The sequence below is a fragment of the Trichechus manatus genome, unplaced genomic scaffold (genome assembly GCF_000243295.1).
Source record: "Trichechus manatus latirostris isolate Lorelei unplaced genomic scaffold, TriManLat1.0 scaffold00048, whole genome shotgun sequence".
Taxonomy (NCBI): domain Eukaryota; kingdom Metazoa; phylum Chordata; class Mammalia; order Sirenia; family Trichechidae; genus Trichechus; species Trichechus manatus.
Genome location: NW_004443984.1, coordinates 12,586,021 through 12,597,973, shown reverse-complemented (window position 1 = coordinate 12,597,973; position 11,953 = coordinate 12,586,021). Strand labels below are relative to the sequence as shown.

At 49.8% G+C, this 11,953-nt stretch overlaps 1 protein-coding gene across 3 annotated transcripts in view; it reads left to right on the top strand.

Moving 5' to 3' along the window:
• The first annotated feature begins 345 nt into the window (after window positions 1-345).
• ARHGEF10L (Rho guanine nucleotide exchange factor 10 like) overlaps window positions 346-11,953 on the top strand; it is a 126,218-nt gene continuing 114,610 nt past the window's right edge. For 2 of the 3 annotated variants that reach the window (XM_023732148.1, XM_023732147.1), the window contains exons 1-3: window positions 378-414; window positions 8,332-8,517; window positions 9,337-9,370. In XM_023732148.1, the coding sequence (XP_023587916.1) occupies window positions 378-414; window positions 8,332-8,517; window positions 9,337-9,370 (257 nt within the window). Of the gene's footprint in view, window positions 415-8,331; window positions 8,518-9,336; window positions 9,371-11,953 lie in introns of all 3 variants that reach the window. The other variant, XM_004377199.2, reaches the window with a different exon arrangement.

The window sequence follows — 11,953 nt, the reverse complement described above, 5'->3', positions numbered from 1 at the left end:
GCCATGATCCAGCTTCTGGAACACGGGGTTTCACCAGAAAGCCAGAGCAGAGAAGGGGGGAGTCAGACAGGCCCTGAGGGTCCCTTGGCATTGGGCAAAAGGAAGGGCTTGTAGCAGTAGAGGCTTTCTGGGCAGATGGGGGTTATGGCTCTGCAGCTTCTGGCTTTTCTGTGGGTTAATGATTTATGATGGGTGGAGGCTGGGAGCTGCTGGCGCAGGGAATGTAGGAGCTGGCGGGCTGGTGCGCACAGGTTGTAAGCTGGAGACCTCTCTATGTTGCGGAAACTTCAGTCTTGAGCTCCATCTGATTGGATTTCTGGCCTTCTTTTAACAGGAGAGCGGCTAGGACAGTGCTGTTCTGAGCTGGACTTTGTCTGATGGCTTCCTCCAACTCTCCGCCACAGCCTGCCATAGGTACGTACTTCAGGCCTTCCTGTCCCTGCTTGTCCGTCCTCAGAAGGGGGTATGGGGGCTGGCAGAGAGGCACTGGCTTTGGAGCCAAGCTGACTCCATGTACGAATTCCATCTCTGCTGGTGGTTAGCTATGTGCCCGTGGGCAGGTGACCTCAGACCTCTGCCTCAGTTTCCTGGTCTATAAAATGGAAGTAATAATTTCCTCCTCACAGAGTAGGCTCTGGACAAGGGTTAGTTCTTTACCTTTTCCCCCTAAGATCCGCTAGAGAGATGAGCAGAGCCAGTGTGGGGGATGAGGTGCCTCTTAGGGGCTGAAGGTTTAATTGAGGGCGGGAAACTGAGGGTTGAGGGGAGGGGGCTCAGGGCCTCCTGTCTTCATCTCTATTAAGATTGGGTCATCTAGCAGTGGCAAGGTTGCCAGATTTAGGGGAAAAACAAGAAGAGAGAAGAAAAATACATACTTATACTAAAAAATGGTTCATTGGTTATCCGAAATTCAAATTGAACTTGGCACCCTGTATCTTCTCTGGTAGCCCTAGTATTAGGGCCTCAGAGACACTGCAGGTGGACAGTCCAGGCCCCACCCTTGAACTGGACACCAGGCCAGGCCTCAGCTGCCCTTCCTCCTCCCTGCCTTTGACGGAGGCAGGATAGCTTAGTGGTTATTCATAAGGGCTTTGTCTCCAGCTCCATCTGGGTTTGCATCCTGACCCTGCCACTTACACTGTGATCTTGGTTGAGTGGCTTGGTGTCTCTGTGGCTCAGTTTCATCATCCATAAAAATGGGGCTAATAATAACACCCTCTCCTGTGTTGTTGCAAGGTTTAAATATATGTAAGGCACTGGCGTGTGGTAATCAATCACTCAGTGGGTGGGAAGTGTTATCATTGAAGGGTGTGGGCAGGACAGGCTACCTATGTGTGCTGTACTCAGATTCCTGGTAGACCCGAATGGGGAGGCTCTTCCTCCCTGAGTCTAAGTTTCTTCCTGAATGTGGGATCAGCACAGTGGACCTACCTTCTCTGTGGCCTGGGCTCGCCTGGGTTGGCGCTCCAGAGGACTGGGTGTGTCCGGGAACTTCAAAGTCGTGAGCGGCCCACTCCAGTCATGCCACCTGTCCAGATGGTTGGGAAGGGCTCCATTCAGCTCTTAATTATCCAGGGAGGGTTCTCCTGGTATTTCATTCTGATAAGAAGCAGTATGTGACTGCCTAGGTCTCAGCATCCTGGGGACAAAGGCATCTCCTGACTCATGACCATGACATTGGATCCCACTCTGGCTCCTGCTGCTATATGCACCCTGCTCCCTTTGTCCTACCCACCAAGTGGGCCAAACATAGAAACTGAGAAAAAAAAATTACCTACGATTAAATCAGTTTGGTTCCATTCAACTCAGTTCAACAAACATTTGATGAACATTTATTGTTCCAGCTATATCTAATAATGCTGGCTGGCATCATCTGGTTGAACCAGGCTAGTTGGCATGTTCTGATTCTTTGAGTGCTCCCCATTATCTTACCAAGTAAAATTCAAATTCCTGTGTAGGGGATTCCCCCAAGTACTTATGGCCCCTTCATCCTTGCCCATGTTCTCAGCCCCACTGGGCCTCTGGCTGTTCTCTGCTCCTGCTCCTGCCTTGGCATGGAATACCTTCCCCACCACCAGAGCCTGCCAAACCCTTGCTCGTCCTTCAAGGCCCTGTGCCAGGACAGCCTTCTGCTACGGTCTTCCCCTAAGCTCAGGCGAGCATTGACCCCCTCCTCTCATTCTGCACCATCTCAGTCTCTGCAGTTTTGTGTTTTCATCTTGCCATATTTGCCTCCCTCACCGGCCTCCCTCACCGGCAGTGAGCTCTTGACACCAACGACCATGTCTCACTTCTCCTTGAGCCTCCTGTCACAGGGGCTCCCAGCGACTGCTTAGTGGATGCATGGACGACTATTTTGATGGGAAAGCTTAAGCGGCTTGTATTTTTAAAGGGAAGGTGCTGAAGTGGCTTGAGTCCCTGGACGCAGCCAGTGGGTGGGGTCGCCTGGGGCTGGGTCTGGCCTGTGAGTGGGGAAGGACTGTCCATCTCATCCAGGGTCACAGACTGGCTTTTGACTCAAGGCTGTCATAGTAATAATAATGATAATGATGATAATAATGATAAAAATAATAAATAGAATCATCATCCTAAGAGTAGCTAACATTTAGTGGGCACATACCTCACACCAGGTGCTGTATATGTGCTAATTAGTCACCTCCCCTACCAACCCTAGGTGGTTACTGTCATTTTTCTCATTTTACAGATCAGGAAACTAAAGCTTGGAGGGGTAAAATAACTTGCCGCTCATACAGCTAGTATATGGGAGAGCTGGAGACTGAACCCAGGTGGCCTGGCACAAAACTAGTACAGTGACACTGTCCATGTGTAAAGGGAATTCTCCCTCTCCTGCCCAGCAGATTCAGGTGGGCGAGGACCAAAGGCATTGAAGGGTTAGGTAAACCCCATCAATCAGGATAAGTCTGTATCTGGTACCCTCTCCCTCGCCTCCCCCGCCAAAAAAAAAAAAGTAGGCAGGGACTTAAACCAAAACCTGTTGCCCTTGAGTTGATTCCAACTCATAGTGAACCTACAGGACAGAGTGGAACCGCCCCATAGGGTTAAAGGAGCGGTTGGTGAATTCAAACTGCTGACCTTTCGGTTAGCAGCCATAGCCCTTAACCACTGTGCCACCAGGGCTCCAATTTGGCAGGGACTTAGTGGTCATTTATTCCAGTATTTTTCAGACTTTTAAAACTACAACCCGTAATGACAAATGCATTATACATGACAACAGTGGTGTGTATATGTGTGTCTATTCAACAAATACTTATGCCGTGCCTACTGTGTGCTGGGCCCTACTCTAGATGCAGGGGGTATAGCACTGAACGAAACAGACAAAGATACCTGCCCTCATGAAGCTTATGCTTATATTCTAGAGGGGAGGCAGACAATAAAATAAGTAAACTGTATAGCATGTCATGTGCTGATAAATGCCATGGGGAAAAAATCAAGTAGGCAAGACATATATAGGGAGTGTCAGGGTGTCTCTGTGTGCACTGTTGGTCATGCAGACCCACTGAGAACTGAAGGAAGTGAGAGCATGGGAAGACATCTGGGGGAGACTGGAAGTGTGACGGTTCTGAGGCAGGAACACGTCTTGTTACGTTCAGGGTACAGATAGCAAGGAGACTGGTGTGGCTGGAGTGGAGGGAGCAAGGAGAGAGCAGTTGAAAATTCTACACACACAGACACATACAATGTGTATATATACATATATGTACACACAGTGTATATATGTACATTGATGTATGTACACACAATGTATATATACATATATGTGCATGTACACACAATATATATGTACACACTATATACATGTATGTGCACAATATATATGCATATTTGTACACACAATGTATATATACATATATGTACACACAACGTGTATATGTATGTATATACATATATGTACACACAATGCGTATATGTACGTATATACATAAATGTACACACAATGCCTATATGTACGTATATGCATATATGTACACACAATGTCTATATGTACATATATACACATATGTACACACAATGTCTATATGTACATATATACACATATGTACACAATTTATATACACATATACATCTATGTACACACAATGCCTATATGTACGTACATGCATATATGTACACACAATGTCTATATGTACATATAATCACATGTACACACAATGTCTGTACATATATACACATATGTACACAATTTATATACACATATACATCTATGTACACACAATGTATGCATACACATATATACATGTATGCATACACAATGTATATAGACATATGTACATAATGTGTATATATGTACATATACGTACACACAATGCATATATATGCATATGTTGTTGTTAGGTGCTGTCAAATCGGTTCCAATTCATAGCGACCCTATGTACAACAGAATGGTCCCGCGCCATCCTCACAAACGTTATACTTGAGCCATTGTGGTAGCCACTGTGTCAGTCCATCTCGTTGTGGGTCTTCCTCTTTTGTGCTGATGCTCTGCTTTACCAAGCATGATGTCCTTCTCCAGGGACTGGTCCCTCCTGATAACATGTCCAAAGTATGGGAGATGAATATATATATAAAACTAAAATGGAAGTGTCAAAAACAATATTAAATATGATTTTTATTAATATAATATTAAAAAAAATCTCAAACAGGAAATTCAAAAACAAAATGCGGATTGGGAATCCCCTAATTGACTTTATGATCCACTAATGGGCTGGGAATGATGATTTGAAAACCACTAATCTAATCCAGGTTTCCACTCAACTCCTGTATTTCCTTTTATAATTTATCATCACGTGGCAATATCCAAGGGCTAGGCCACTTCCAGGAGGTAGCAGAGCTGAGGAGGAAGAGTATAAAACGTGAACTAAGATAAACCTGGTTCAGATCCAGCTCCCCCACTTGTTAGCTATCTGACTGTGGGCACCTCACCTTACCTGAGTCTCTGTGACCTCATTGTATAAAATGGGGGCAGCTCTGAGGCTTCAGTAAGAAGCTACATTTTGGCTACGTCACTGCTCAGAGGAGTCTACCAGCAGATGTTGGTCCATGGGATCCCCAAAGCTCCCAGGAGGAGGGCTAGGTCCTACCACAGTGGCCTGCAAGGTCAGCCTCCCTTAGTAGAAGTTGGGGACACCCATTCTGGGGTAGGCCAGTGACTGCAGCCGAGAAAAGGGCCTCTTGAATTTGATAGGTTTGTACCTGCAATGGAGCCCTGGTGGCGCAGTGTTTAAGAGCTTGGCTGCTAACCAAAAGGTCGGCAGTTTGAATCCACCAGCTGCTCCTTGGAATGGGTATGGGTGGGTCCTTTGCACTGTAGGATGTTTAGCAGCATCCCTGGTTTCTGCCCACTAGATGCAGTAGCACCACCCGAGTCATGTCACCCAGAAGTGTCTCTAGACACTGCCAAGGGTCCCCTAGGAGGCGAATCACCCCTAGTTGAGAACCACTGGTATAAGTGTAGCACTTATACCCTGGACCATTTAAGTGTTAGGAGAGTACCACCTGTTGAGTAGTTACTTACTGTTCCCCTCCCAGCATGAGGACCTGAGGACAAGGTTGTCTGTTCCATGTCTGTGTAGCCTGTCCCTAGCTCGGGGCCTGGCATCTATCAAGTGCTCAATAAATGTTAGATGGATGGATGAGTGAGTGGGAGGGAAGGTGGGTAGAACAGGGAGATGGATGGCTAGACCAGTAGATGGGCAGCTAGACATACTGATTCCAGCAGTCTCTCTGACCAGAGTAATCCAATCCCTCCCTACTGCACGCCGGGGGTTCCCAGAGCACATTTCAGGTACTAAAACCAAACCCACTGCCACCGAGTTGATTCTGACTCATAGCGACCCTATAGGACAGGGCTTCCAAGGCTGTAATCTTTATGGAAGTAGATTGCCACATCTTTTTCCACGGAGCAGCTGGTGAGTTTGAACTGCCGACTTTCAGTTAGCAACTGAGCACCACACCACCAGGGCTCCTTTAGAGTGCACAGGACAGCCTCATGCAACAAAGAATTATATGGCCACAAATGTCAACAGGGCCAAGACTGAGAAACCCTGCCCTACATCTTAGTCAGTGCTCACACCAGCCTTACGGGCTAGGTGCTGTTACTACTCTCCAGTGAACAGATGGGGAAGCCAAGGTTCAGAGAAATAAAGTAGCTTACTAGTAAGGGGCACAGGCAGGATGATCTGAGGCCAAAGCTTGTGCTCTGAGCTGTGTGGCATGTTCTGTGACCCAGTGGCTCAAGGCAGCTCAAGGAGGGAGGATGGGCAGCTCTGCAGACTTCTAAAGCCATACCAGACTGCCCTTTGATTTTGGGGTGGGTTTGCATGAGGTGGGGCGATGACCTTGGCTCTTTCCAGCCCCAGATTCTAGGATACATGAGAGAGACTGGGAAGAAGACCGGGGAACCTCAGCTTGGTGAAATGGGCAGAAAGGTGAGAGCTGAAGAAATGCTTTTTAGGGTAGAGAGTTCATTCCTTTGCGTTATTAACAAAAGTTTCTGAGCTCCCACTCTGGGCCAGGCCGAGACCTGAGCAGTAAGGAGATAGATGGGGCATCTGCTCTTAGGGATCCTGGGTCTGTAGGATGGTCAGAAAAAAGAAGTCCAAAGTAAATAACTGCACATGACTCAGCAAGTCTCCTCCTAGATATATACCCCAAAGAATTGAGAACAGGTGTTTACATAAAAACTTGTACATGAATGTTCCTAGTAGCTTTATTCACAATAGCCAAAATGTGGAAACCACCCAAATGCCCATCAGCTGATGATGGATAAGCAAAATATGGTATATCCGTATGTCATTGTTGCTAGCTGCCATTGAGTTGGTCCCTGACTCCTGGTGACCCCACGTACAACAGAGTGAAATGCTGTTGTTTGAACTGTTGTGCTCCCTAGGGTTTTGATGGGCTGATTTTCAGAAGCAGATTGCTAGGACTTTCTTTCTAGTCTGTCTTTGGAAGCTCCACTAAAACCTGTTCAGCATCATAGCAACACGCAAGCCTCCCCTGACGGATGGTGGCTGTGCACGAGGTGCATTGGTTGGGAATCGAACTCAGTCCTCCTGCATGCCCCTCATATCCATATAATGGAATATTATCAGCCACGAAAGAATGAAGTCCTGACACAAGCTACAACATGGATAAGCCTGGAACACATTATGCTAAGTGAGAGAAGCCAGACACAAAAGGTCACATGTTATATGATTCCATTTATATGAAATATCCAGAATAGGCAAATCCGTAGAGACAGAAAGCAGATTAGTGGTTTCTGGGGCCTGGGGGGATGGGGAAATGGGAAATGACTGCTGATGGGTATAGAGTTTCCTAAAAAAGAAACTATGAGTTTGTATGTGGACTGGATGAAGGAACCAGCCAAGGGGCTAAGACAGAAATGAGGAGCAGGGCCTACCTGAGCCAGGGTGGGGAGGGAGGGCCTCTCTGCTTGAGTGGTGCTTTGGAGGATGATGAGGAGGATGCAGTCCTGGAGGGGATCTCTCAGCAGGGAGAAGCCAGGAATGAGGACCCTGGAGAAGAGAGAAGACATCCATGCTGGGAACATGGCCTCTGTCCCTGCTCCAGCCAGCCTACGTCCTGGCACCTGAAAGCTGGCTTACTTCAAGCCCCAAATCTTTCCAGATGGCTGAGTTTTATGCCGCCGTGCATACCGAATTAAGTGCAACATGCAGAACATGCTTACATGTGCTCATTCACACATACACAAAATACAAATGTAAACATGCATGAATAATTGACCTGTGTGCCCACATGCACATGTGCAGATGCATCTGAAAAGCCCCCTTGCACACAAACAAGAAAATAGGAAAACAAAAGATGTATGCTCTCATACTTACCACGGAAACTTCTCCTCCCTCCACTGCCATCTGCTTAGAAACCTCACCCAATCACAGACACCTTAGGCACATAGTAGGGCCATCTGGTCTGAGCATGAGTTTAGTTTAGACTTTTAGAACCCTTGTTGTTCCCTCACCCAGACCCCCAGCTCTTCCCCCAGTTCCAGCTCTTGCTGACCTCAGCGAGTCTCACCAAGCACCTTTTAAGCCAGTTACTGTTAAGTGTGCTCCGACTCGTGTGTCAGAGTAGAACTGTGCTCCATAGGGTTTTCAATGGCTGATTGCCAGGCCTTTCTTCTGAGGTGCCTCTGGGTGAACTTGAACCACCTACCTTTCAGTTAGCAGCCAAGTGTGTTAACCATTTGCACCACCCAGGGACTCCCAAGGCATCTCTGTCTGCCCTTGACCAAACCCGAGGCCCTGTAGCACAGCTAACTCCTCCTCTCTTTCCTTCTCACATCTTCCCCAGGAGATCCGCTGGTTCCTAGAGCCCCAGGCCCCTCCCCAGAGGCGGAGGATGACCCCGGAGAGGGCTTTGAGTTTGACGACAGCGATGATGAAGAGGTCACTAGCACAGGCCTGGCTGTCCCCAGTGTTGCTGCCGGGAAGGAGACAGACTCTCTGCTGACCCATTTCGACTCTGCCCCTGTCACTGGTGAGGGTTCTCGGAGCCTCCTTCTTCCAATTTCCGGGCCTCTGGGGCTAGAGAGCACAGAGAGCTGGGGGAAAGCATTCTACAAGCTTCCGGCTCCCAGTGATGCCTGGTGACCCCTCCACTGTCCCCAGGATGCTGGAAGGGAAAAGCCTTTGGGAAGAAGCTACATTCCATGGCTCTCCTTGGGAATTCAAGATTCCTAGCATTCCTGCAACATCTGGCCCCCTTTGGCACATTGTAAATGGAAGTGATTGGCTCAGGCTTTGCTTTGGAGACAGTTGCTGCCCAGGGCTGTGTCCCTGCGGCCCTCCCCCAGCAGCTTCTCCCAGAGAATCCACACTAGCTAGAGACCGGTCCCCCCTCAGTCTGCCCAGGAGAGCTGGCGGCCCTGGAGGCTGGAGGGCTGAGATAAGGCTGGTGTTAAATGGCAGCTTCTGGATTCTTAGATTCTGTCATCTGGAAGAGACTCTCGGGATGGAATTAGCAGGAACTTCCTGCAGGCTTGGGGACAGTGGGCTCCTTGAGGAGCTGGGGGTGGGGGCAGGCCCAGAGCAGACTGGGCAGCTGGTTTGGGTAGGAGTTGGGATGTGGGCCATGGGGGTGGAGACAATGAGGTGGGACAGGTAGGGCAGCTTAATGACTGTGCAGTGGCTGGTGTTCTCCCAGGCCTGGAAGAAGGCGGGCCCAGCAGGGACCCAGGCTGGTCAGGTCCTATCTCTGGTGCCCCTGGGGGAGGCTGCGTAAGGGGGCGGGAGTGGGCCGAGCCCATCAGGGCCAGCCTCTGGCCTGACCCGCTCTTCCTCTGCTCTTCTCCTGCAGACCCAGACCAAGCAGCTGCACGGCCCCAGACAGAGTAAGTGAACCTTGTCCTTCGCTTTGGTGCTTGGAAAAAGAGGAGAGAGCAGGCAGAAGGTGTGAGAAAGAGTAGAGCTGAGGCCAGAAGGGCTCAGGGCAGGGCTTTGGCTAAGGAGGCAGGAATTCCATCAGTTCCTTTGTCTAGGGGGAAGAGGTCTGGACCCTACAACTCTTGTTACTTTATTTTGTCCAGAAGTCTGTGAAATAGCAGAAAGCAGGCCTGGCTCCAAATCCTGGCTCTGCCCTTTGATGGCTGTGTGACGGACTAGTCCTGTTAACTCTCCAAGTGTCAGCCTTTTCATATGTAAAATGGAAACAAGAAAAGTACCCACTCCACAGGGTTGTCATTGAGAATTAAATGGTGTCTGTCGACTGGATGGCAATGGATTTGGTTTTCGGTTAGTGCTCAGCACAGTGCCCGGCCCATTTAAATGGTTACAATTCTCATTCCCATCCCCTTGACCATTCTCATTCCTATTCCTGATATGATGACTGTTGTTGTTATGGACTCTGCCCTTCTATACCCAGGAGCCTGGCAGAGGCAAGGTTGCCTCAATGGTTAAGAGCCTGGATTCTGGGGTCACTGCCCAGGTTTTCCTCCTGCCCCCAGGACTGTCCCTGCGCCCTTGTGTAAGTCCAGGTCCCTCCAGGCTTTGGTTTTCTCATCTGTAAAATGGGCCAGTGATTCCTCCCTTGCAGAACTCTTGGGCAAGATGCCAGCATCATGGTGGGCACGTAATCAAGACAGTTATTCTTGCCACAGTTCCCTCTGTGGTCTTCAAGTCTGTGTTCCTCTGTGGGTTGGGCTGTGCATTCTGGGACAGGGGCTGGGGAAGTTGAGGACTCTGGGTACTTTGCCTACTGCTTGGCATTGCCCAGCACTGCCTATGTTGGTGCTTAAGAATTCTCTTCTAAGGGAGACACAAAGTGGTGGATTTAGGCCCTGGGGTTCATGGCCAGGGGCACCAGGGGCCCCAAGTTTAAATCCTGGCTACCTTGAGGGATAGCATGTTTAGACCTCCTTTTGTCTTCCTGGGAAGATGTTCATTCATTGTGTGTGAATGAAGGAAGCTAATTCTCAGCCTGTGTTCCTGGCTGGAGGTCTTAGAGATGCAGACCTCTGTCTCTGGGGCCCTGGATGGGAGGTGGTCATGGATTCAGATTGGGGCCAGGAGTCTTACCTGTGCTCCTTGCTGTCTGGAATGGATGGAACCTTGGAGGGTGTGTAATTAAGGTCAGAATTAGGAGCCAGCCCATCCTCTGAGTAGGGACCTGAAATGAGTCAGTAATGCACTTGTCCTGCATTTGGGCTGGGGACATCTTTGGTGACTGCGATGGCCCAGGGATTGAAGCCCTCCAGGGTGTGCCTTGCCCTGTGCTGGGCATGGGGACGCAGAGGAAAATGAAGCTGCCGAGAAACTTGGTTTTATGGGGGGTGCAGACCAGTCCAAGCGTGGCAGGGAAGGATGTAGGGGGACCTAGGGCACTGACTGGAGGGTGGTGGTCAGGGAAGATGCTGAACCAGGTCTTGGGCTGAGCAAGTGAGCTAGTAGGGAGGGAGAGGGGTGGGAGGAATGTGCACCCAGAGGAAGCCACTGGGCAGAGGCACAGGGGTGGGGAAATAAGCAGCGAGCAAGTGCACCCCTACCCAGGTCTGGCACTCTTGGTTTTCTCAAGCCATTCTCCTGGAGACCCCCTCCCTGTGCCCCAGCCTTGGAGTGAGAAGTGGGGCAGCCTGGCACCCTATCTTCCCATGCCTGCTCTCGGTGCCTGTGGCCCAGGCCCTGCTGTACCCAGAGACCTGGCTCCTGAGCCTGGCCTGATGACTTTGCAGCCACATCTCAGTCGGGCTGGCGCCGGGCACCACGCTGAGGCCAAGTGACCCAGTGGCCTGTTGTTTTCATCAGCTCTCTGGTTAGGATAACCTGGAGTGGGCAGGCTTTCCCGACTCTGCCTTTAACCCTCTGCCTACCGCACACAGCCCTGCTACCTGTTCTGCGCTTGCCCTGGGGTTACCCCAGCTCCCTTGAGCATCATTTCCTGGAGGCACTGGGGTGCAGGCTCCAGAGGCTCGAATCCGCATTCTGCTTCTTACCAGCCTGGTGCCTTTGGACTGCCCATGAACCTCTCTGAGCCTCAATCTCCCCATCTGTAAGATGGCAATAATGATGTCCACCTCGAAGTGTTGTGAGGAGTAAATGAGACTGGTCTGTAGAAGCACCAGCCTGCCCCTAAGTCCACACTCAATGCTTATTTCTGTCTCTGCCTCCCATCCAGTGTGAGGTCCAGAGTCTTTGTATCTGGTGCCTTGGATACCTGGGATGGGCCTGGATTGCTGGGGGATAGGCATCTCATCAACAACAGTCCTGAGTAATCCTCAGGCTGTGACATCACTGGCTCATTGGACAAGTGTTCCTGCACCCACTTCAGAGAATTGGTCATAAGAGGGATCCTAAGAGGCCTCCGTTCCAGCCCCTCATTTTACACATGGGGAGACTGAGGGCATGGCTTGCCCAGGGTCAGGCAGTGAGATGCTGGCAGAGCCCAAGGCCAGGCAGTGAGATGCTGGCAGAGCCCAAGG